This window comes from Augochlora pura, chromosome 10 (assembly GCF_028453695.1).
Source record: "Augochlora pura isolate Apur16 chromosome 10, APUR_v2.2.1, whole genome shotgun sequence".
NCBI lineage: Eukaryota > Metazoa > Arthropoda > Insecta > Hymenoptera > Halictidae > Augochlora > Augochlora pura.
This window is the reverse complement of record NC_135781.1, coordinates 12,291,757-12,315,831: the sequence shown is the minus strand read 5'-3', so window position 1 is coordinate 12,315,831 and position 24,075 is coordinate 12,291,757. Positions and strand designations below refer to the sequence as shown.

The 24,075-nt window shown below is 41.3% G+C and overlaps 1 protein-coding gene across 5 annotated transcripts in view; it reads left to right on the top strand.

The window, feature by feature from the left end:
• LOC144476010 (uncharacterized) overlaps positions 1 to 24,075 on the top strand; it is a 396,477-nt gene that overhangs the window by 321,960 nt on the left and 50,442 nt on the right. For all 5 annotated transcript variants that reach the window (XM_078192512.1, XM_078192510.1, XM_078192511.1 and 2 more), the window contains one exon: positions 23,369 to 23,466. In XM_078192512.1, the coding sequence (XP_078048638.1) occupies positions 23,369 to 23,466 (98 nt within the window). The remainder of the gene's footprint in view (positions 1 to 23,368; positions 23,467 to 24,075) is intronic.

The window sequence follows — 24,075 nt, the reverse complement described above, 5'->3', positions numbered from 1 at the left end:
TTTGTGAAAATGAAGTGGAAATAATAATTAAAATACAGGGTACATCTTCCTTCCAAGTAGTTAGTTAGAATATACAATGATAAAAAGGTGAAAAGATTTTACGAACAAGAATACACTATCTTTTAGTGATCAAAATGATTAAACACTAAACTGTATCGTTTATTTTTTTTCTGTAGAGGAAGAAAAACGAAGTCGTTTAAATTTACTCGAAATCGAAACTCGATTCGGAAAGCAGTCTTCTCCCGCATAAATTGCCAGTCAATAATATTGTTCCGTTGATCTATAAAATCCGCGAGTCAACCGAACGAAATTTTTAAATCTCCCCCCCGAACTATAACCGAGCGACGGCTTCGTATTACCGCGGAATAAAGCTGATTTAGACGTCCGTAAGCACCGATAAGTTATCCGCGCAGAATATACACCGGCGCCTTAATGGAACAGTAGTAAGAAAGCTGGAAGAAAAATACCCTTATTGAAAGGAATCACCGTGGAGAACTATCAGCAGCGGAAAAGGATATTGCGCGTGCCACTCGGTCGCAGGGTGGTTGAAACGAAACGACCAGACGAGAGAACCATAAGCAGCCATCTTCGGAGCCCTGTCGTGCTTTAGCTCGATGTCGTAGCCAATATCGCGAGGAAAGGATACAAACGACTCGAAATAGACCTTGAAAATAGATTCGGGACCGATCGCGCAGCCAGGGAGAATAAGCCATCGATATAAATTGCTCCATCCACTGACGCCGCCATTCTCGTTCCCCGCCTCCGCCTCCTCCTTCTCTTCGTCGCCGTATCGTCAAACTGAAAAAAGAAAGCCGCTCGCGAAAAGTTTGCCTGAAAATAACGTATGCGTCGTGAGATCCCGCGCGAACGAACAGTCGTTGGGGGGTCCTGGAGGATCAGACAGGTCTGCGAATTTTTACCGCCGGACGAAATCCTCTAGAGAAATGAAATTTTGAAAAGCGTACGACCCCGGCTCGCACTCTGCGTCCGCAGAGGTAGCTTATTTACTTTCTGTCCGAAATTAGTACGAAGTTAGATTGAGGGCAGGCCACCTTGGCACACTCGTATTCCAATAACAATTCTGTAATGGGTTCTTTCGAATGGGTTTCACATCATTTCCAGCAACTTCGAATCAAATTCAAATGCGAAAGTTCATTTATATCAAAAAACATCGGAACATAGTTTATTGTTACCTAATTATTAACTTTTTGCAGATCAATGTCGAAATATTGACGATGTCAGAAGTATACATATACTTTTAGAAGTTGCAAGCATATATTATAATTTGAATAATGAGCAATCAATGAAAAAATAAATTATAAAATATAAAAACTAGTTTACTGGTTTAGCACATCTTGAATAATTTATCAGTAATCAACGATGGAATAAAAATATTTTGCCACCGTAATGGATGTCGAAGCGATAAATTGGAAGCTAGAAAAATAATTTCGATGGAAACGGAGCATCTCCGGAGTTTTCAGGCTGAGGGATTCAGTGCGTGGATCTGGATGATCCGCGTCGTTAACATTCTCTCGGTCGTCGAAGCGACCGACATCCTACGGGTAACAATTTCGGGCGAGAAGAACGAGAGAGCAACGAAGGGAAAATGTATTCGAGAGTTTCCAATTTGCGGTTGCGGCTGTTAGAACTGAGGTGGTTGAGGAGGGCGGTGGTTGGTCCTGCAGGACGGGAGAAGGGGGGCCGCAGGGTGGGAGGTGGCGACGGGTGGTTCGAGGCTCTATTATGGTAATTATATGATAAATACAACAAGGCCTTAGGCGGTGTCTCCTCTCTTGGCTCCCCGTTCCACCCTCTCTTTCGGGGGTTCTCTTTGGTGCCGCGAACGGGGTCTTCTTCTTCCGTCGGTGGCAGGAATCCCGCTCTGCTCACGACTCCATCTCGTCTTTCCTCTTCGCAGAGCTTGTCGTTTTCCTCCTCTGCCCTCCTTAGCTCCTCAATCCTCTCTCGATCCGTTCCTTTCAGCCTCCTCGGCGAGACGCGTCGCTTCAACGGGAGGCACCGGCGGTTTCGTTTAAAATACGCCTCCTCTCTTGACGGAATGCAATTAATCTTACTCCCTCTCGATCCTCGCCTTCGCTCATAGAGTCCCGTCTACCCGAAAGGGATGAGTAACGCGGCTGGAAGAAGTGTTACCGACTTAATGAAGTACGACTTCCGATGCATGCCGCCTCCCCGCCGGTGGGTAGACACGACCAGGAAGGAGAACAGTGGGAACGAGAGGGATGTAAACAGCCCCGAGGCGAAAAGAGAAAGGTGTAAAGAGAACGACTCGGCCGGAAGTCCTGACTAAACACCCGCTTTCATTATCACGCTACGTTTACTCGGCACGTCTTTACGGCTAAAGAGGGAGCGAATTAGATAAGTAGGTTACGCTATTTGCCTGAAAAAACCGCTCCACTCTTTCGACTCGTCCTTTCCTCTGCAATCATTACAATCGAGATATTAAATCTTCGCACACCTGGGTACGATTCAATTAGATCATGGACATTGAAAGTGTCTATTATCATACGATTAGGAAGAACAAAATACGGGCTTGTTATCAAGATCAGAATTTCACAATTTTTCTTTACATCGATATGTCATGATTCTAAAAGGCAATAGAATTCTTCCGATCACATAGATTTTGTTCCTTGCCATTGACTTCCAAAAAACGTCAGATATAATTAGTCTATGAATTCATATGTAATATTAAGCTTTTCTAACTGAGTTTTCAGGAACAGAAATTCAATAGAAACGTATTCTTTTTAATGAATCGAGAATAGTAATTTAGTAATTTGTTCTAACTGCGATACATCAGAATTGTCCTTTAAAAAAAAGGATAAAAAATTAAAGCTGCAAGTAGATGAACAATTTCTAATTCGCAAATATGAGAAGCAGCAATTATCAATTGTATAGAATGAGTAATTGAGCGAAGCAGGCGAGCAAAACGCGCCTTCTCACGTGCAATAATCGAGTAACCGAAGCCGCATCGATAAAAACTGTGCGGTTCGGTATCAGGCTGGACAGACGCCGAGAAAATCGGAGATTCGATAGTTCAGAGTGCATGCATAATATATGCATACAGTCGGAGCTCGTTGGTTCGACGCGGTTGAGCCAGATCCCGGGCAACGTATCGGGCTATGCACCTCGTTTCCTTTCTCCCTCCGTTTCTCTTTAACTGGCTTTGCCTCTCGTCGAAGAGATAATCATATTAACCGGGCTATAACTTCTCTATGCATAAGCATAATACCGTGGCGGCGTGGTCCTGGGATCCTGGCCAGGATACGGGGTATATTTTACGCGCTCTGCCCGGCCGCGCGCACACCACTATACTACACCATCCAGAACACGCCAGCCAGACCGGAGCTGTTCCTCTCTAGTCGTCGCTGTCTGCCTCTCTTTCTCGCCGTCTACCGAACCACGGGCAGGAGGGCGAAACCGGAGAGAAGTTACAACGTACAACGTTAATCAGCCTAATTGAATTAGGCACGCGCGACTGTTGTAATTATGACTATTTATAATGATTCCACCGCGCGCGCGAAACCTACCCCACGCGATTCGTCTTTCCCGCGCACACGCCGCACACTGATATTAGTTTATACGCATCTACGCCGCGCCAGTTTAACGCCGATCATCCTGGTGTATCAAAGGGGTGCTCGAATCTCGGTTCTCAATAAATTATTTCAGCAGGAGACCGTAATAAATAGAGGCGTATCGTTTTTATTTAAGATTTTTTAGTACAAACTAATATTTGCTAATCTGTAATAACTTATAACTACTACTGCTACTATTATTAATATTACTACTACTATCACTACTACTACTAATGATAGTAATGATAATAATAATAAGAAGAAAGACTCTATCGCAGTAATTCAAAAATTTCTTCGACTCGCACCATCGAGATTTTTTCCAGCCACAGCAACACGTCACCTGGCGTCAATTCCTTCGATCGTAAAAATTGATCTGGAATCGTAGTGAGCCCGGCAATAAAAAAGCCCGTCATTAATGGCCGTGAAAGAAAGCGGAGGGAGAAAGAGGAGACTAGGCGGCGGTTCGAGAGGAGCGACGAGAGTCGTTGGATTTGTCGCGGCGCGGATCGAAGCCGAATAAATTAGCCCCGCCGCGGGAACGCGGGCGAGATATAAAATTTTGAATATGAATGGACGGTTTTGCATTCGTAATGAGCTCTTATTCCGGAAACAAAGAGCAGCTGACGAGAACATATGTAGATGAAGGTCGGTGCGAGGAATCAGACGCTTATACCATTTCGACAAGATCGAACGATGCTGCACGAGCACCTGAAATGTACGTTTTACGGGTCCAATCGTAAAATAATCAGCTTACCTATCGTATTGTATATAATTGCCGATTTTCTACACTTTGCTGCCGTTCATAATTCAAACCATATTCGTATCAGTAGAAACAATGATTCCGAGATATCATCCATACCTTCAAATCAAATATTCATTAAATCATGTATATTCCCTTTCTTTAGAATAATTTCACTCCCGTGCCGGTTTCTGTACTGTGAAATACTGTTTGTTCGTGTACATTTTTCTATAAATAAACTTTATTGCATCCACACAGATTCTGGCAAGTTTGTGTACGCCGGCAATTAAGCAGGTTTCTTTCAAACTTACGAGGTGTTGCGAGATAGGAGTTACCGCGATAATATTAACGATGAAATATAAAGACAGAGGGTACGAAGGCCTATATCAACGCGGTTCCTTGACGCGGCAGAACACGCTTTGCCACGAGATAGAACAGACGGGAAGGGCGAGACCGATATGCGAAGAAACACGAAGGTGAAGAGAGGGAGGAGAAACCTCTCATCTCGTCTATCCCTTCTGCTAAACTCATCAGCCACCAGTAATTCCATCGATGCTTTAAGCAAAGCCTGCTTAAGAGATGTATCCGTGCTTGGAATCTTACACAGCGGCGTTCGCTCGAAATGTAATTTTATTCGGTTAAGTTTAGAATCTGATGGCTGATGCACAGTCGGGGCATCGATGATTAATACGTTTTTGATTAAAGCTTGATCAAAATTCGATGTTTAATTAAGCTGTCTACGAGAACGGAGAACTTATTTGTACTGTGCAACATATTTGTCAAATGAGAATAAGAATTAAGTGCTTGCGTTATTCGTTATTCATATCTATTTCTACTAAAAGTGGTGAAATGAACGTTATATACTTCTCCAGTTGATTACAAGTAATAGACAATTTAACACAATTTTACGTGATAGATAGAAAACTTTTATTTTATGCATTTTAGACATATTTAATATACATTCTTTAAAACGATTTGGTAATTAAAAAAGTTTGATTTCCCTTCAATAATTTAAATATTGTTATTCATATTAAATTAAAATTTATTATACGTCGCAGTTTTTGAAGATGGCGGGTCTTTTCAGTTAAGGCTTTTCACAAGCATACTTTTTACATAAACAAAATATGATTGTGGAATTATTTTTTTACATTATCCAATTTATCATGTAAAAAGTGAATCACTATATAGTGTTGAAGAAGTCGTGCAACAAATTGGGAAAAACATTGTATTTAAACATTTTTTCAAAGTTTAAAAAGTGATTATTTGATTGCTCCGATAGATTTAGTGTTAAATCAGTGTCAGTATTTGTTATAAATGAAAATTATAAATTCTAATCTTCAATACACTTTTCGGATGTCGATTGGTTAATTATTTAATATTGATTTGAGAATCTGGGTTGCCAGCAATTTCTAGCGAGAAGACGATCAGCCAGCAGGATTTATTTTAATTTCCGTACGGAGTGTATGCGACAGTCGATGATCATGATTAGGCGCTGATTCATTTTCGCATAAATGGACTAGTCGACGCTTAATGCCGCCCCGTTGAATATTCCGTCGAATGGACCTCGATATTGAATTGGCTGCCGCTTAATTGTAACCTTGCTCGTCGCGAGGGTCCCATTCACTTGTAAACGACATTTGCATAATTTTTACATTGGCAGTCCTGTAATCGATTTGAATACCGCCGGTGATATCCACTTCCTTCTTTAATCGATTCGAAACCGCGCCGCTTCTGTCCCTCTTTACGCCGATTGTTTTCGTTTGCATTTCTAAGTGATCGTTTCGGTGACTGCGATCGATAACAATAATACTATTCTGTTCCCAATACTGCCATAATTTCCATTTTCCTAATAACATTCCACTTCAAATAAAAAGACTGCAGATAGCGATAAAAATACAGTATGCATAATATCTACATCCACGATTTTTCACTTTCCCGATTCTCATGACTGATATTTTGAAACGCGGTTCCAGCCGCGTTTGACCATCGACAATTCACAAACAACTCCGCGTTGATAAATACCAAAATCCACCGGATCCACTAATTTATACGTTGACGCGATCAGCAGTCCTGCTCTCCGACGCAACCCGTGAAATGCCTACTTTCTGTTTGACGTTCCACGGTCAAAGAGAGTTCGGCCTCCGTGAAGTCGCGTTTGCGTTCATTGCTGACCAGCGACCAGCCGGAGAAGGCTTAAAAAATTACTCGGCTGGCGATTAAACGAGTTTCCAAAGTTCTTTCAAGCGACGAACGTCGAGAACGAGCAGGGCCGAGCGGATAAAGTGCGCGGGGGCGGAGCGGAGCTCTCTCGCGCTCTCTCTCTTTCTCTGTCTCTCAGAGGCAGAGAGCAGGGTTGGAGGGTGTGGAGGGTTTGAGAGGAATTGCAGAGCAGAGGAACATTTTTTCAGTTAAGCCACCGAACGACGTCGCCTGTCGTCTGTTAATTTAATAAAATTTTTCCTTCCTCTTGCACGGTAAAGGGCGGGCGGGGCGGGGAGGGACGGGGACCATCCGAGGAGGCAAGAGGAAGAGAAGAAGCACAGCAAAAAAAGTTGTACACCAATTAACGGATTGAAGTTACCATCAGATGCAGGCCGACTTCGAGAGCCGGCTCGGCAGAGTCCTCGAAGGGTTGGACTATCGTTAGCGGGGCCTGCCACTTAAACGGCGATCTCCTCCGAAGTTGAAAAAGCTTGGCCAGTCGACCGGTGGCCCACTCGTGGCCACTTCCTTCGTCGATTGCCTTTCGATGCAACCGACCGTTCCCGGCGATGACAGGCCCCATCCCACGCGCTCGCGTCGCTCTAACCGCTTTGACGATTTCGTTCGCAACCGACCGGAGTTCGATCGAATCGCAAATTAGTCGGTGATCGATTGTTCGGCACTTCGCATGGTATGAGTGGCTTGGATTCATTTCGATTTTTTAACAATTGTCACATTAGACGCCGTTGCAGATGTTTCAGAAAATGTAGAGTCTACTAATATATTAACTATTGGTGATCAATATATAAGTGTCATCATTGGATAGTACCATGGACGTATGAAAGTTTGATCTAGCAAAAATATATCTTCTTGTTCTTCATTTTCTTGAGCTTCTCTTAAAAATGTTACATTAAGGAGCTCAATCTTTTGATTACAGTATGTGTTTATAAGTTACAAATAGTCTTTTATTTTGTAAATTGAAGAAATGATAACTTACACGGCAATGTAGTGTCATAAGTGCTGTACAATATACACAAGATGTCAACTAATAAGTGTAAGAACGAAATGAATTCTTCCAACTAGTATATATATTTCCTATCAAGACTGTCCCATCAGATTTCTATCAATTAGAACAACAAGAATACATCATGCATTTTAATCACGTTAGTAACTTGCGATTTTAATGTTTAAGAAAACTTAGTGCTACGATTGACGAATTGGCTGAAGCTATTGTCAAACACGAACGTAAATCATACGCGCAGGTCGCATAAAATCACAGAAGCATATTCGAGCGGGTGACAGGGGCGAAGATAATTTGAAGACGTGCCTATGTCCTCGAGGACCGTAATATTCGGTCTTACGCGACGACAAGGTGGTTCCGACCGATGACGAAGGATTGCCAAAGAGAAGATGAAACGTGAACGGAGGGTTGGAAATAGCATCTCGAAGGTTATCTCGGAGTCTAAATGCGTAATGGCTAAGACGATCTTGGATTACTAATCAGCATCGCTCTCGGCGATACATATCGAAGCTAGTTGGTGTTAAACGTTTTATCTTTACCATCGTTGCTCCTTTATCTCGCATATTTAATCCATGGTAGGAAGTATTCGATAGATTGGGAATTTTTACGCAAAATAATAATTGTCAAGGTTATGTCAAGGAACAGCAATTAAGTAGCAACTTCGTTCTTCCCTTAATCATCTGATTAAATTAACACGTTCTATACCGAGCTATTTTTATTTGACTCTTCACTCTAGTCATTCATTATTCTACTAAAACTTACTATATTACCTGTAATTATTACTAATCGTATATAATAATAAAACAAATTCATTACGATCCATTCTTGTAGAGGAAATTAATTCTTTACTTCTAGATTTGTTATAAACTATTTCTTAGCCCATTAAATAAACATGCTAGCATGTACCATCGGTGGTACACATCATAATCAATTGTACCATAAATGATGAATGGAAAACATATATTGCTATTAAAACTAAAAGAATTTGTAAAGACTGCGAAACCGAACAAGAATTATCTGCATCAATTGCAGGAAGCAGCAAACATGACGCAGTCTCTTTCTTTCTATAATTACTTAAAGATGGTGTACTAATGAATTAATAATGATAAAATGATTAAAGATAACTAAAGATAACAAAAAACCGAATAAATTAAAGATAATATACATATTGGCGTTCTTAAATTATTTCGATTTATGTATTGTTTTAAATGGTACTGTCTTTTTTCGTCACGGATACGTAAACTCCATAGCTACATAAGTCATTAAAAATGTTCTCAGATATTTTAAACATTGAACAAGATATAGGCAGACATTTCCTATTAACAATATATGCTTTTAAGAAGCTCCGAAATTAATGTATAAATGTTTGACCTTCGATTAAAACATTATTGCTTTCGTTGAATCGTACTCGAGGAAAATTCTCAGGTAAATTTCAAGATCCCCTTAAACGTTCTACGGCCCATGAATCCAGCACTTCTGGTTCACCACGCGAGTTCAACGGTCGCAGGCGAGTGGGTACGCAAATACGCTGGGAGCGGTCGAACGGACACGTCATTCATCAAAGTGGAAGAGTGTTTCGGTGAATAAATACGTCGGCGGGACGTATTAAGCGTATACCTGTGGATACGTCGAGATAACGCTGGGACGATTCGTCCACCGGTCGAATCTGCCATGGGGTGTATGGGATTGGCGTCCAGCGTAAAGAGAGAGAGAGAGAGAAGGGGAGAGAGAGAGAGAGAGAGACGAAGAGGGTGGGTAAACAGAGAAGGTAAGAGAGAAAGCTCGTCGCCGCGAGCCATGCAATGCCGACTGCGAAACAAATGGAATGATCGCGACGGGGGTGGAAATAAAGCGTTGCCGTCGTCCTCCGGTTGTGGTTCACTCACCGAGGACTGACGCAGGGATGGGAAATGGGACAGGGAATAAAACAAAACCGCCCTCGATCTGCAGATTGACGAGCGCTCGACCGGTAAAAACGACAGACCACTTTTCCACCACGATCGAAGAGTGGACCGATCGTTTTCTGGACTCGCTTCGCCGATTCCCGAATGCTGCCGAAGCTATTGCCACAAATGATCCTCCATTTTTGGTCTTTGCTGACCAACCACGACCGTAAGATAGAAAAGACACGGTTGTCCCACCGTCCGCAGTCTGCGCTATTGTTTAAATTTGTTTTGAAACAAGCCAATGGAAAAAGCAGAAAATAGAAAGCACATTAGAAGAATTTAAGCGCGATGCTACGTTATTCTTTGATTGCTTAAATAAAAGGCAGTAAACTTTCGTGTACATCCTGATACGTTTCTTCCAGGAATCCTATCATTACTTGTAGATTCACGGTTGTATTATATGGAAAACGTTACATTAAATTCTCTCTAATTAACCCTTAACTTGTAAACAAAAATGGACAATTTTGGAAGAGGAGATACAATTATTATAGTTGTTGACAATCGGCGATTTTAAAAACGAGTTGCAAATAATCCATTTTTGCTTTACATGATCAAGCGAGTAATTGAATCAATTTTTCTAACAAAATCTATGGAAGTGGGAATAATTAATGCAATACCAGTCGTATTTAAATTACATTTAGAAATCAAATGTAATCTATGTATCATTAACGAATTATTTTTATCATGATGAAACATTGCTTGGAAGTTGCTGCTTAATTCTAGTTTCGAGCTAACTATACATAAGTACTGTAGATTAAAGATTATTTCACATTAAAACTATCTGGTCATAGTGTACACTGTAATCTAACAATGACATGATTTCATTTATTAAAATTTCATACGATTTCGAAAAGCAGTTTCGCATAAAAAGATTTTGATATCTCCAGTAACACTAAAAGGGAAAATCAGAAACCTATCGTTTTCACCTGTTGGAGTTCTAAACAGAATTAATTAACAAACTGTACAACTCGATGTACGATGTCTAGAAAGTAACACGAAACAAGAAAGGCTATTGTTCGGTCAAGAATCAGCCTTACATTCGTCGTCATATGCAACCAGTTGCACGTCCCGACTTCATTCCGTACGAAGTACGAATTCTCACAGTCGTCCACTTTTCTGGACGACGCTAACAGTTAACCTGGCCCCGTTCCGAGCGAGTTGACACTTGCCGGACAGAACGCGCGCGCGACACGCGTTATTCCGGGCCGTTTCTTCGGTCATCACGGATGGAAATATCATCCGTGGTGACCGAGGCCGACGCGGGGGAGCGCGTCGGATGAGCCCGTGTGTGCGTAGACAGGTGCGTGCAGGACCTTCAACAGGTGGTCACTCGTAACCGTGAGGGTTGCGGCACAGGCTAGTGGCTACCCATCCGTCAAGGGCTTTGTGTGCCCTTGCGCCGCGGCAACGCCGGTGGTCGGTGTGGCCGGTGTGCCCATCGTCCTTGAAAAAAACCGGCCCTTTTTTCCTTTCCACCCCTCGCCATGGACGAAACGACCCCGAGCCCACCCCCGCGCGGCCGGTAAGCCACGCTCGATCCTCGTGGCTGTCGCCTCTCGTCGAGTTTCCACCGGCGAAACAATGGCTTCGTTAATTAAGATTTCTTTCTGCGAGCGGCATTAACCGTTCCTCTTCGCCTCGCTTTCTGCTTCGTCTTTTTTTTTTCTTTTTGCCCCTTCTCTTTCCCCGTCCGCTGGCCAACTACAGCCCCGCCACGAGGAAAAACTGCCGATTTATTTGGCCGTGGCGCGTCGATTTTCCGCGAATCGCTTTACGGTGTATCGGCGCGGGAAACGATCGCCGCAAAGCCGCGTCGCGTGTTCGTTAGAGGTAATTGGAACGATTCCAACGGGGTAGACGCGCGATGGAATTTTGATTCACTAGGATTGATGGCTCTTCCCAGTGTCAAGTATGCGTCATCGATTTTCATGTTCGTGTAATCGGATTTTCGGATTGATTAGCGTTGCCGAATCTAGCGAGGCTAAGACCGACGCTGCAAAGCGAATGTGACTATGAAAAATCGTATGTCGCGCGGGTCGTCACTTTCAATTTTTCTAGATAGACTACACACGCTCTATATGAAAATAACAATGTTAAATAACACTTCATTGAATAGCCTTACAGATTCGGGAACAGGTTCTTCAGCATAAATTCTTTCAGAGCCGTCCGCAAGAATGGCAACATCAAAATATTTCTTACAATACGTTAGTAGGACTGGTTATTACATATGAAATCTTTTCATTTATAAAAATAAAGAAAAGAAAAGAATAAAAAATTTAAATTATGCCTGAAAACAAAGCAAAGGAACAGCAATTGGTTAATATGCTTCCATCTACGTCTATAGTATTATCATCGATTTGTAAGATATCATCTTATATCTTCTTATAAAACCAAACATAAATAATGTAAATTGACTTACAGATCAGTTTCTCGACGACTAGGAATCATTTCACTTTAAACAGTCTCCTTTTCTTCCAACAAGTCTCCATCCCTGCAACCCAGCATTAATATGCAAGCTATCCCTGCAGATAGCTTGAAAGCAGAAAACTTTCGGTCTTGATCTCGCGTCGATCAGGCTGGTCAGAATCCGTAGCACCGATTCAGCCCCGAAGAATCCGTAGGAGCATCTGGGAACTCGCGTGTGCATCGGGGCTGAAGCCGTACATTTCGAAAACCTGATTCCTGGGCGTTCCGGCGAAGAAAATCGCGGCAACAACGTCGGATTCGCAAGCGGCTGAGAAGGTGGCTGAATAAGAATCGTGGGAGGGTTGCGTGGGTGTGGGTGGGGAGGAGGGGGGGCGGGCGCCGCGGAGGTAGGGGAGAAGAAGGCAGAGATCCGGATTTAAGGCGTCGTCCGTGAAAGCCCTCTGGAGGCGGCGGAGTCTTGGTCGGGGCTAGTTTAAGAGAAAGAGAAAATGGTCGGGGATGGAAAAGCAGGCGGGAGGAACGACGACGAGGACGACGAGGACGACGAGGAGGACGGGCGTGTTGGAGTGTAAGTGCTAAGATCTTGGAGTGCATTAACATGCCCCGGAGGCAAGCTGAGTACAACCCTTCTTACATCCAGATCTCGAACCGAGACCACCGGGACCCCCGGTGACGCTCCGGGCACCGACGAGGAAAGAAGAACGGATACCGTCGAGATTCTCACTTAATTGTATTAAAAATGCTTTATCTCTGGTCGCGCAGCCGTCGCCTCGCCCCATGGAATTCAGCTTCCCGAGATTTTTCTCTCTCCCGTTGACGAAGGTTGATTTAATGTTCGCCGACAACCCGCACGATTCCGCTTCCACGGACTTTCCGTTCGCCGCGGGTTCCGCGTAATAGTGCAAACTTTCTGCGCCGGAATTTATGAAAATAGAATTCCTCGGCTCGCGGTCTCACGGTATTTTTTGATACCGTCGCAATTGGCCCGCAATCTTTTCTCTTCTTGAGACGTCGGAGTCATTTAGTCGTGCAAATTCAAGTAACTGTACAGTTGAACGAAGGTGTAATTAATTTTTGTAGTATTAAAAAGAAAGTTCGAATGTATCGTAGATTTACGTAGATTAAAAATAATTTACGCATTTCTCCGTGGGGGGAAGGATGTTTTTAGTGCTAATTTCTGCTCCTCCGCAGATATTTTTCCGTATGCACGTTGCCGGAACGTCGCGCATAATTATTTAAATGCGAACGTTGAAGCAGTGCAAAATTGTAAGGGTGGCAGGGATTCGAGACGATGCCTGTACCACCACGTTCTTGCGGTGGTGTACGTCTTACATTATTTAGGAGTCGAGGACGAAGATGCCGGGTACCGGCGCATGCTAATCACTCGACCCAGATTGAATAATGAATTAGTATTCTTTTCCTTCTTCACGACTACCCTCCTGGTTTCAGACTGTGGTCCTCGGCGGACCCGCCGCTACGTGACAGGTTTTTTATTATCTGATAGAAAGGACTTTCTTCCTCGCCCGTGAAGGCTGATCGAGCTCTCGTTAGCTATGTATATACGGGGCACACCTAATTCCCTATTAGCGTTACTGTCTTCAAATTGGAAGATCATTTTTAGATTGAAACTATTCGACGACCGCGCAGTTTAAACTCTAATCGAATAATTCTTCTTCTGAAATTGAAAAGATTCGCCAAATTTTCTTCACTATATTGTACCAGTGATTATGGGAGTACCTTTACATCTTCATCGAGATATCGAATTTCGTTTCAAAATATTATTTAAATTTTCTAAATATACTTTTATTCGTAGGAAGTAATTTATAGTAAGACACTTTCTAGAAGAGCATTTTCAATAATATCTGAACAGTAGAGCAATAACAGGTTACAGAAGTTCTACAAAATTCTTGAAGAAATGGGAATAGAATAGAGAGTCAAAAAGCGACGAAATAAAAGGTAAAGATGCTCCAGAGTGCGTTTGCGTTGAGACACCGAACTGGGACGAAGTTGTTCTTTAATTACCACGTTAACATGGAAATACGATATCGTTCATAGTCAAGCAATAACTATTTAGATGAACGCACCGGATAGAAGAGAGGCACGTTAGCATAATGTTTTCGAATACAGACCATACATAACGTATGTGAACGCGTCTGTGTCCTGCACACACACATACAGATCTGCCACCGTGGTACCAGCGCAGTACACGTCTTCAGTACTTTGTGTGCAAATTACGCCTAGGACGAGGACGCAGAAGAGAGTCTCAGCCCGGGCTCCAAGGATGAAACAAGTCCCTGACGCAGACTGCTGGTACGAGAGTCGAATGAAAATTTAAAGCAAAAGAGTTCTCGTCCCGGACGCCTTCCCTCAGGAAGCTTGATTAAGTCCTTTTTCATTGTTAATATTGATTGAATCCGCAAGGTTGGAAATATTCTATAACACCCTTTTTCCACAAGGGAAATCTTTAAACTATATAGAAGCTTTTTCGTACATCGGAATTATCCTCTACTGTCAGTACATTACGTATTTTGTGCACGTTAAAAGAAGAATCGGTACATGTTCCTGATTAAATTTTGGTGAAAGATATGATTTCCTCTTTAAAATTTTAATTTTTCATATAAATTTGCAATCTAACAAAAATTTGATTTTTCTATGTCGAACAAAATGTCACTTACTGCTTTTGTAACAGCAAACTTACCGAGCCAATAAAAATGATCAGTTTCTCATTTCTTACTTTAAAGTTGCTGAAATTATAAAAACTTTTTCATGAAAAATGATTCAAGAATTTTTTTAGCCAAGCGTATATTACAGTAAAAATAACGAGAAAAATAAATAAATCCAATCCTTCCATTTTTATAAATCAATCTATGGTAATTACTATCAGTCAGTGTGGATATTATAAACTGTAACATGTTCTCGCGTGAATATCAGAGCCAGGTACGTTTTACTAATTTCAGCGGTGTCTTGAGAAACGGTGGTTTTTATTCGAGAAATCCGCGGTTATTAGTATTACAAGGACGGTGTTTAGAGCAATCGCACTCGTTTACCGGCGGAATCGTCCGTCGTTAGGTAATCCCCAACGTCGGTTAAAATATGAAAAGCGTTGTAAGATACAGCGGTAAGAAGGGGTTAAAAGAAAGCGTGAACGGAGGTTTAGCCGGTGGTCTCGGAGGATCTGAAGGGGAGTCGAATAGGAGATTACGGAGCAACCTCCTACGAGGCCTTGAATTAAGTCGGAACGTTCTCTCCCCGCCTTTGTCCTCCATACACCTCGGCAATTTTAACGCTGGATCTAGGAGCAACAGAGAAAGGATTCTTATTATTGTTCTTAAGGGATTAGGGCCGCCAGTTTTGCGGCTAGCTGTACTCTCCGTCCTATAATAACAAGAATCCACCCCTTTCCCGGATGCCGTAGTTGTGTTTGCCGGTAGCTCCCCGCTACGTTTATCAGTATTCGCCTCCGTACACGGTCTCCGCCGCTCTCAGCATGCTCGCGACCAGAATTTTGTTAAATTCCTGGACAGACTGCTAATCGGCGAACAAGAAACTGCCGGAATTAGCCGCGATGCGATTTTTAAAATATATCGTTCCATTCATGTAGCAATCATCACACAAGTGTCGTACCTGTGAAAAATATTTAGAAAAATATTTCGTTCGACCGAGAAACCTGTTAATACATTTTAAAGATTTTATTCGCACACAATGAAGAACAGGAATTTGTTAACCGTTTATACTTGATAACCGTGTATTCTTATTTGTGAAAATTATTTCTGATTTATAATTGCAATGTCCCGAGGTGCAATGGGTTAATACGTAGGTAAAGCTTCCGAAGAACAATAAATAGCACAGTTCAACAGAATTTATTGCAGCTCGTCTTTTATTGGAATAAAATTCAACTTCAATTTCTTGAGAGTAGCATACCAATAAAAATGATGATCTGCATAAGCATCCGCAGTCGTTATTCATATCGATTTAGTGTCGAAAAATGCGGAGCTTCGCCGATAGTAATAACTGAAGCTGTCCCCAGGCAGCAGTAAATTGCGTTTACGAATATATTCCTCATTTCTCGCCCATCCCTTCCATTAATGAACGAACCGAAATGCGGTTAGAAACGCAGCGTTCCTCTCCCTGAACGCCTCGCAGCGTCGTTCCGCTGGAAAACAAGACATTTATAAACACCCACCGCGAGATTAGATTTGTTAAGATAATGGGCCGCCCGATTTAACGAGGTCTAAGTCTCCACTGTGCCTCGCAACTATCGCAGACCCTGAAGAGGCTGCAACCGCCGCCTCCTTAATCCTAAATATGACCCGGGTAGGCAGTTGGGCTGTTGGTGTACCCTCGCGTCCTCGAGATCCTTCTTTATGAATTCGTTGGGGTAAGACGCGGGTTATCGTTGATGCTCACTGATTCCATAAATCTTCATTCCACTCTTCTTAACGCGCGATCCTCTGATCGCGCCATAAAGCATCGTTCCTTAATTTTTCCACTATTATTTTCTCCCACAAATTTGTAAAATTTGGTACAGAAATAAATTATTCTTACAGAAAAATTAATGCTCATGCGAAAATTCTGTTTTAGCTTTGAGAAGTTTTATAAATCCATTAAATATATTGTAGTTCATTCGTTACTTTTTCAATCAACTTCTTTACAATTTTTAAATAAATTTATAGAGTCGACGCAATAATTGTGATGAAAATGTACGTTGCTCCACTTGTGTACACCACTATATAATTGAAGCAATTTAGGTGATAAATTATTACTGTGTCAGTGGAAGTAACGATGAATATTCCATCGCATTACTAGAAACTTAAACTCAGCGCACACGAAAATATCAAAATTTTAAGCTAGAACTTCCCTCAGACAGATAAGTGTCATCTGCAATTGCGGTCGGCTCCAAAAACTGTATTACCGTACAATAAATTAGCATAAGCTCTACAGTTATGGAACGAAAACTGTGTCAAGTGGATTTCGAAAGCAGTTAGCGTGCATCTCGCAGGGCAGACGTTAAAGCTACCGAGACAAATGTGTCGCGATGTCTGTTTCCTGGAGGAAACGATGATCCGCGAACGATCAGGATTTATCTGTACGAGTTCGGTTCTCGGCCGTATCCAGCAACGCGTTATTTCGCAACGTTGGAAAAAACATAATAAAATTTAACGGTCCGTCAGGCCGCGCGGCGGCGTCTCCCTGGAAGGCCAATAAATATCGGGAACAGGGCGGCTACAAATCTCAAGATAAACACGCGCTCGTATTTTTCTGCCCCCTTTCGGCTTTCTCGTTCTCGTCCTCGGCGTTTCTCCGCGGCGAGAAAGGGCTCGCCCTTTTTACATTCCTCGTATGAATTATTAGGTGGCCGGACCTAAGGGGTGGACACCGCGGTATTTAATTTTCACTGGCCATTAAAACAGGACGAATTTTTCCCTAATCGTATCCCTGACGATGAAAGTGCGGTTTGCAGTTTGTCACCGACCCTTCGGTTTGTTATCGATATATTATCCCTGGGCCGCATTACTCGCTTCCTTAGTTTAATTCGAAATCCAATCTCGTAGGCGTGGAGATAATTAATGACTCCGGCTATCGGGTGCAGGAGGTCCTACCAGAGTAACAATCGTACGATAAATGAAGCTTAGGGAAACTGACTTTCGCGGTAGTCGATTTTCTTATTAAATAACGTTTGCGAAGTCAATGATATTAGACAGCACCGAACCTGTTGGGAACTAAGAGTTGTTGTCATGTTTTCTTCCACAAGATTGATACGAATAACTATTACTTCAGTGATCGCTGAATAAGAAGTAAATAACTCAAACATAGAATCTTCATAATTTTAATAATCGTGAAGAAAAAATCTGGAACCAATAATTAAACCAACGGTGATAGTATCAGCTTTAAAATGTTATTATAGTAAATCGTGTCACATTTACATGTATGTCTGGCTTCAGAACACAGTTTCGGTATTATGCACAATGCTAAATAAAATATTGTGAATACTATCCCTATTCGACAATGCTTGCATATTATAAGAGTATTTGATAAGGTTTTACAATTTATTAAGGTTATAATATTAATAGGAAATATAATCTGTCGTAATTAACTGCGGTAGGAAATTTTCTGAGCCACGGCACAGGTAGATTGGTATAGGTGATGCCAATTAAGGCAGACGACGGTGGTGAGCATTGAACTAGAACTAAGGGTTGGCGGATACCGATGATATATGTGGTGGAAAATACTGGAGGCAATCTGTCACGCCATCGACGTCTCGTAGGCGCCAACTCTTCTGTTTCCCCATGCCCTTTCCCCATTCCTGCTTGCTGGCGCAAAATCGCAAGAAAAGAGTACGTATAATCTGTTTCAGAAACGTGGTTGAATCTGAAAAGGAAAATCAATACTAAAATACTTTAACCGGCTAGTTGTTGCAATCACTTTGGAAAGTTTATAAGTTACTGCAATTATACATGTCATTACTGTACATTTTTTTATTTTCTTCACATTTTGTCTAAATACGACATTTCTATAAAATATAACTCAATCAAACTTATCAAAGTATACATATATCCTTCTGAACATCATATTCATCGGATAATGGGAAATAAACTGTTTTATTAAAAGTAAGCAAAGAGAAGAATTTAAAAAATGCAATATATATGAAGTTAACACATTTTTTGTGTGGATCATAATCGAGCTTCAATCACACGCACAGCGAGGAGAATTAGTTAAGTTTAAGAAAATCTTTCAAAATTAATATTATCAAAACTAACAATTACAAAGGTGGATTCGTTCAAACAAATAGGGATATTAAAAAGACTTAAATTTTGGAAAAGGTGTTAATACCTTATCCGCACATGTTTACTTATGACCGAAAATAAACCAAAGGCACAGCAACTGGTCACCTCGCAATAATCGACTATATTAGTTAAACTCATCGTAAAGAAATAGCAACGTTTTGTATTGTGGAAAGTATATTCGCCAAAAACAGGTTATATTAACTGATTAAGTGATCAACGCCTCGAATGACCATCTGCAAGTCGAAATTACGTTCGAAGTTCCTGAAAATAAAAAGAAACTTGCAGCCACTCAGGGAAAAAAATCCGAAAACGGACCGCATTGTGATCTGCCAAGCATCATCCCGAAAAAAAGGAGAATAAAGAAAAACGAGCTGAGCAAGCGACATTCTGTAAAGGTAGTCGTACGAGATCGCAGAGGACAGTCCGCCCCGGTAAACAGAATCTGGTCTCTTTGCGTTCACAAAAGGTGGGACGCTGTTTAGTCCCTGTCCTTCTTTAGTATCCGGAAGTCGAGGCGGTTCCTCTTAGTCCCCTTCCCCCTTTTCCTTCTTCCCTCTCACACGCGCCCTTTCCGGGTATACGGCTGATTAAACGCGCAACTACGTAACGTAACGCAAATATACTGGCTGCCTGCCTCCCCCGTAGACCCCGGCCCTCCCCCTTCCTCTGCCCCCCCCCCCTCCCGTCTCACCACCCCCGTCCTCGTCGGCCATCCCTTGAACCGCCGTTGAAGAGAGGATGGACTCGTTTTGCTCTCGATTCCACCTTTCGGCTCTCTTTGAATTCCAACCCCGGTCACTTGACGGAAATATTTATCGAGGGTCTTTGCCGAGGCCCCTCCCCGTCGTTGCCCTACTCCTTCGGGCTAGACAGGACGACGACAGGGAGAATCAGTCGGTCGTAGTTCGTCCTGCTACCTTTCAACGACGCGCCTCTATCGGTACACGTACCCCCTTCTCTTTCTCCCATTCCCCCAAAGCATCTCGTTCCCTCTCTCGCTTCACAGTTCTTTGATCCATTTCATGGAGTTTGTTCGGCTCGGATTATTTGCTCTCTTAATTACATTTCGATCCTATCTAGCCTCTCGCTCCCCCCTTCCCCCTCCCTCTTTCCTTCTATCCCACTTTACCTACCGCTATCGTGTTCCGACACGACAAACGTGATTTCAGATGCTGAATGAACGATCACCGATCTTCAATCGGCTGTTGCTTCTTGAATGCGATTATTCCTCGCGCTTACAGACGACAACAAATTTTCGGTATTGTTAGTTTTAGTAATTTCAACAATTTTGAATCTCGTTTAGCCGGTTCTGTGACATTAATCCGCTTCGTACTTCCGAATCTCCTGTGTCCACTTAATTTTAGTTCAATCACCGAATTACACGGTTATTTGTAATATCATTGTTGCTATAAATAATTAGACATAGTATATATAAACATAATAATATATATAAATACAGAAAATAGAATTTGTTAATCCTAGTAATTCGCGCTTTTATTCACATGCCGCACATAAAACCAGAAAAGATGTTTAGTTGTTAGACTCGCCTGTCCCTTTATTTTACACGGTGGCACCGAATACGAACGAACATATATTTGCAATCGTAGTTTGTAACTTCAATGATAAAGTAAGCCGAATGCTTCCGCGAGTAGGATAAAGGACTGTCGACCGGCGAACCGGAGTGCGCAATGCCTTTAATTAAGGAAAAGAATGTAATGTAAACCGAAAACTAGTCGGGGTTATGGAGACTCCCCGTGGCTTCCAAGCCGCAGGGGTTGCTCGCCCCTACGACCATAGAGGGTGGAACAAAGGAAGTTATCGTCGCAGAATTTTTATAGCGAGGAGAGAAAGAAATGTAAATCAGGTTTTGGTTCGTCTTTGCGTTAAGATGAAGAGAATGCGAGGGAAGGAGCTCGGGACTGTCGCCGGCTTACCGCGGATCGGAAGTGTTGTCGTATAAAACTGAATTAACTGTGCTTCATCTCCATCTTTCTCGTACAGGCTCCTGTCTTATTTATTATAAACGTGATCCTGGCATCTACATGCCGCCGCGGTTCTGCTTGCCTCTTATTTTATGCTTGTATTTGCATCCCCTGGATAGAAATGCATGTTTCATGTCTGTTGAAAATATTTTTCCAACTGTCTGAAAGAATTCGAAATCAAGAAACAGAATTGAACTAATAAACATTCAATTTTGAACACTTTTGTCATATAAGAAAATACTTTGTAAGTATTTTGAAAATATTTTGTCACATATAAAAATTCATTCTTATGTTATCAAAGTTTAGGAATGAAAGGAAGTGAACACATATAAATCTCGTTCCATCAGGGAAATTATTGAAGGTGAAAAAGTGTTAATCAACGCAACTGTCAAAAAAGTCGTACTGCAAGGGTTAAGTTGATTCACAGATTCCCGACTGAATCTAATGGTAGAGCAATAACGATAGCATTAAGATGTAGTTTGCTAGTAAATAAATTCACAGATATGTGTCCGGATTGTTCCTAAACGCCAGGCGACAACATTATATAAAGATTTCCGCGATATTTTTCGCGGCCACCCCCGACATTCTAAGCGTGCGTCGCCAGAGACAAAATCGAGCCATAACCGCTCAACGATCCGCAACTTTATACGTTCCTGATAATCTCTCGGAGAGAGCCGCGTAACGGTAACTCGCGGCAGTCGACGGGATTTATGAAATGGCAATAAAATTTATATGACTCGGTGGCTCGTTAGGGGTGCGACTCGCTCGTTCAGATTGATGTCGGCGCGAGTCTGGTCCACTTGCCCCGGGCTGCATTTGTTTCGCTCTACGATTGTTGTAGAACGGTCCGCTGGCATTATTAATCCCTTGGAAATCGCGGGAGAGCTTCAGTCATCGTTCACCGCAGAAAAATATGGCTGCAATATTTCTTTGAGCGAGGGCCGCTCAATTCCAACTGAATTTGTCCTCTCACGGTGATTCAAACAGCGCGCGAGTATTTCTGATTCTGAAAATCACTGCGATAACTCTGGCGATCGTTCCAATTCATACATAATCTGCTTATTTTAATGTAAAATTATTTATCTTTTAATAGTAAATTTAATTTATTCTATGGATTCAGATGCAGACTTGTTAACAGAATAACAAATTTGTATGTTATGATGCTTTCATCTTGCTGTCATTACATTGAATTGATGTGTAGCAGATTTTATCATAAATAGCACTATACATGTAGCATCATCAGAATCTGGAATTTTTTACATGAATGAGTTTGAACCCAGTGGTGTAAACCACGTTTTCCTCATTGTAAGAAGCAAGGTGTGTTATTTTTATGATCGAATTTATTGTCAAGATAATTTAGAGTGAAGTTACTTTATAGTAACTTTATAATTTATTTAATATGTGCTGAAACTTATTAAATTAACTTGACTTCTCTATGTTGGAATTAATGCAGACAAAGTCTACTAATAATTTATTTCTATCATATTTATGATTTGAGTATATTCAACTTCGATCATGAACAATATACAGGTTACTTTTACAAAAGAAAGATGCTATGTAAATCCATAAAAAGCCGAAATATAAAAGTGGATTATACAAGGGTATGTCAGAGTATTACAAATTTTATAGCTCTTGGATTGACAATTTATCAGAGCACATGAATACCACCCCCGAATATAAATCCTCGTTTCCCCTTCCTCGAACCGTTTAGGTGAAAGAATTATTTCCTCCAGGTTTGGTTTTCAACAGAAAGCCGGAGATAAGAGAAAAAAAAGGGTGATTTCGATGAGTCACTTATACGGTAAATCACGCGTATGCTCTGTCGAGCATGATGCCTCGAGGACATATCTGCTCTACCTGTTGCTCAATTCCCCATCGACGACAGCAAGGATCGTGCAAAGAATTCTGAAGTTGCACGGAGAAATGCCTTCTCTGTGTTTTTTTTCCAATTCGATCGTGTGCATAATCTCTTAAAGCTGAACGCGCTAGATCTTCAAGCGGAAACGTCGATTATCAAAACCTATCTCCCGTCACTGCTCGCCGATTTCAAAAGATTCATACATCGATTAGAAATAAAACCTTATTAAATCTCCAAAAGTGTAAAGATGCATCGCTTTTTTTAAACAAGAATTTTAGAAGTTTAGTCTAACAAATTTTGAACGCAATTCTAGGAAGTATGCGATAAACTGCCCTTCACATTCGTATTTATATTATAAAAAAAAAAATCGCCTCTCAAAACCTATTTCCCGTTACTGCACGTCAATTTCAAAAGATTCATACATCGATTAGAAATAAAACCTTATTAAATCCCTAAAAGTGTAAAGAGGCATCGCTTTCTTTAAACAAAAATTTTAGAAGTTTAGTCTAACAAATTTTGAACGCAATTCTATGAAGTATGCGATAAACTGCCCTTCACATTCGTATTTATATTATAAAAAAAAAAATCGCCTCTCAAAACCTATTTCCCGTTACTGCACGTCAATTTCAAAAGATTCATACATCGATTAGAAATAAAACCTTATTAAATCTCTAAAAGTGTAAAGAGGCATCGCTTTTTTTAAACAAAAATTTTAGAAGTTTAGTCTAACAAATTTTGAACGCAATTCTAGGAAGTATGTGATAAACTGCTCTTCACGCTCGTATTATATACTTAGAATTTCGTTTCTGTTTTAGGTGAACGATCGAGTTAGGTCGCCAGGAACGTCACGATGTCTAACCGCCACCATGTCGCTCTCAGTTTCACCCTCGAGCCCTGAGGAACCTGTCACGCTGTAAGTAAAATCTAATTTAAAGTCTGAAAATCGTTTTTCTATTGCGGTCGAAAAATAAACAAAATCTGTCGAGCAAACACTAAGCTTTTATACTGAAAGTACTGAAGGCAGAGGACGACTAATAAATATTGTATACTTGAATTCGCATATGTGGAAGATCATTCTACAAACTGTCTTTGAATATGCAATTTTTAATAGGATCGATTTCGATGAGCATCGTTCACTTCGTTCGTAGTAAAAATCGATGCTATCATATTTTGATAATATTAATCTGTGATTCTCATCATATTAACACTTTGTCTGCGAATCCAGCAAGCTCAGAAATTCCAAAGTTGCGATATACAATACCGAATACGCTTTCAGTCGTCTCGGTTTTTAATACTAGCACAATTCATTTTAATCTTTTGAGGACTACATACCCTATTCCAAAAGTTACAGTTATTTAATTTGGACACGTATTGGGTTATTTAAAATTGTTTCGCCCTTTCACGAGGAAATCAAAGACGCATTTTAAATGTTTAAAGTAAAAAGAAAAAGAATTTTATGACATTTTTCTGGTAGCTTCGAAATCTTATCCCCATAGACAATCTGTGTTTATTGGCAAAATAA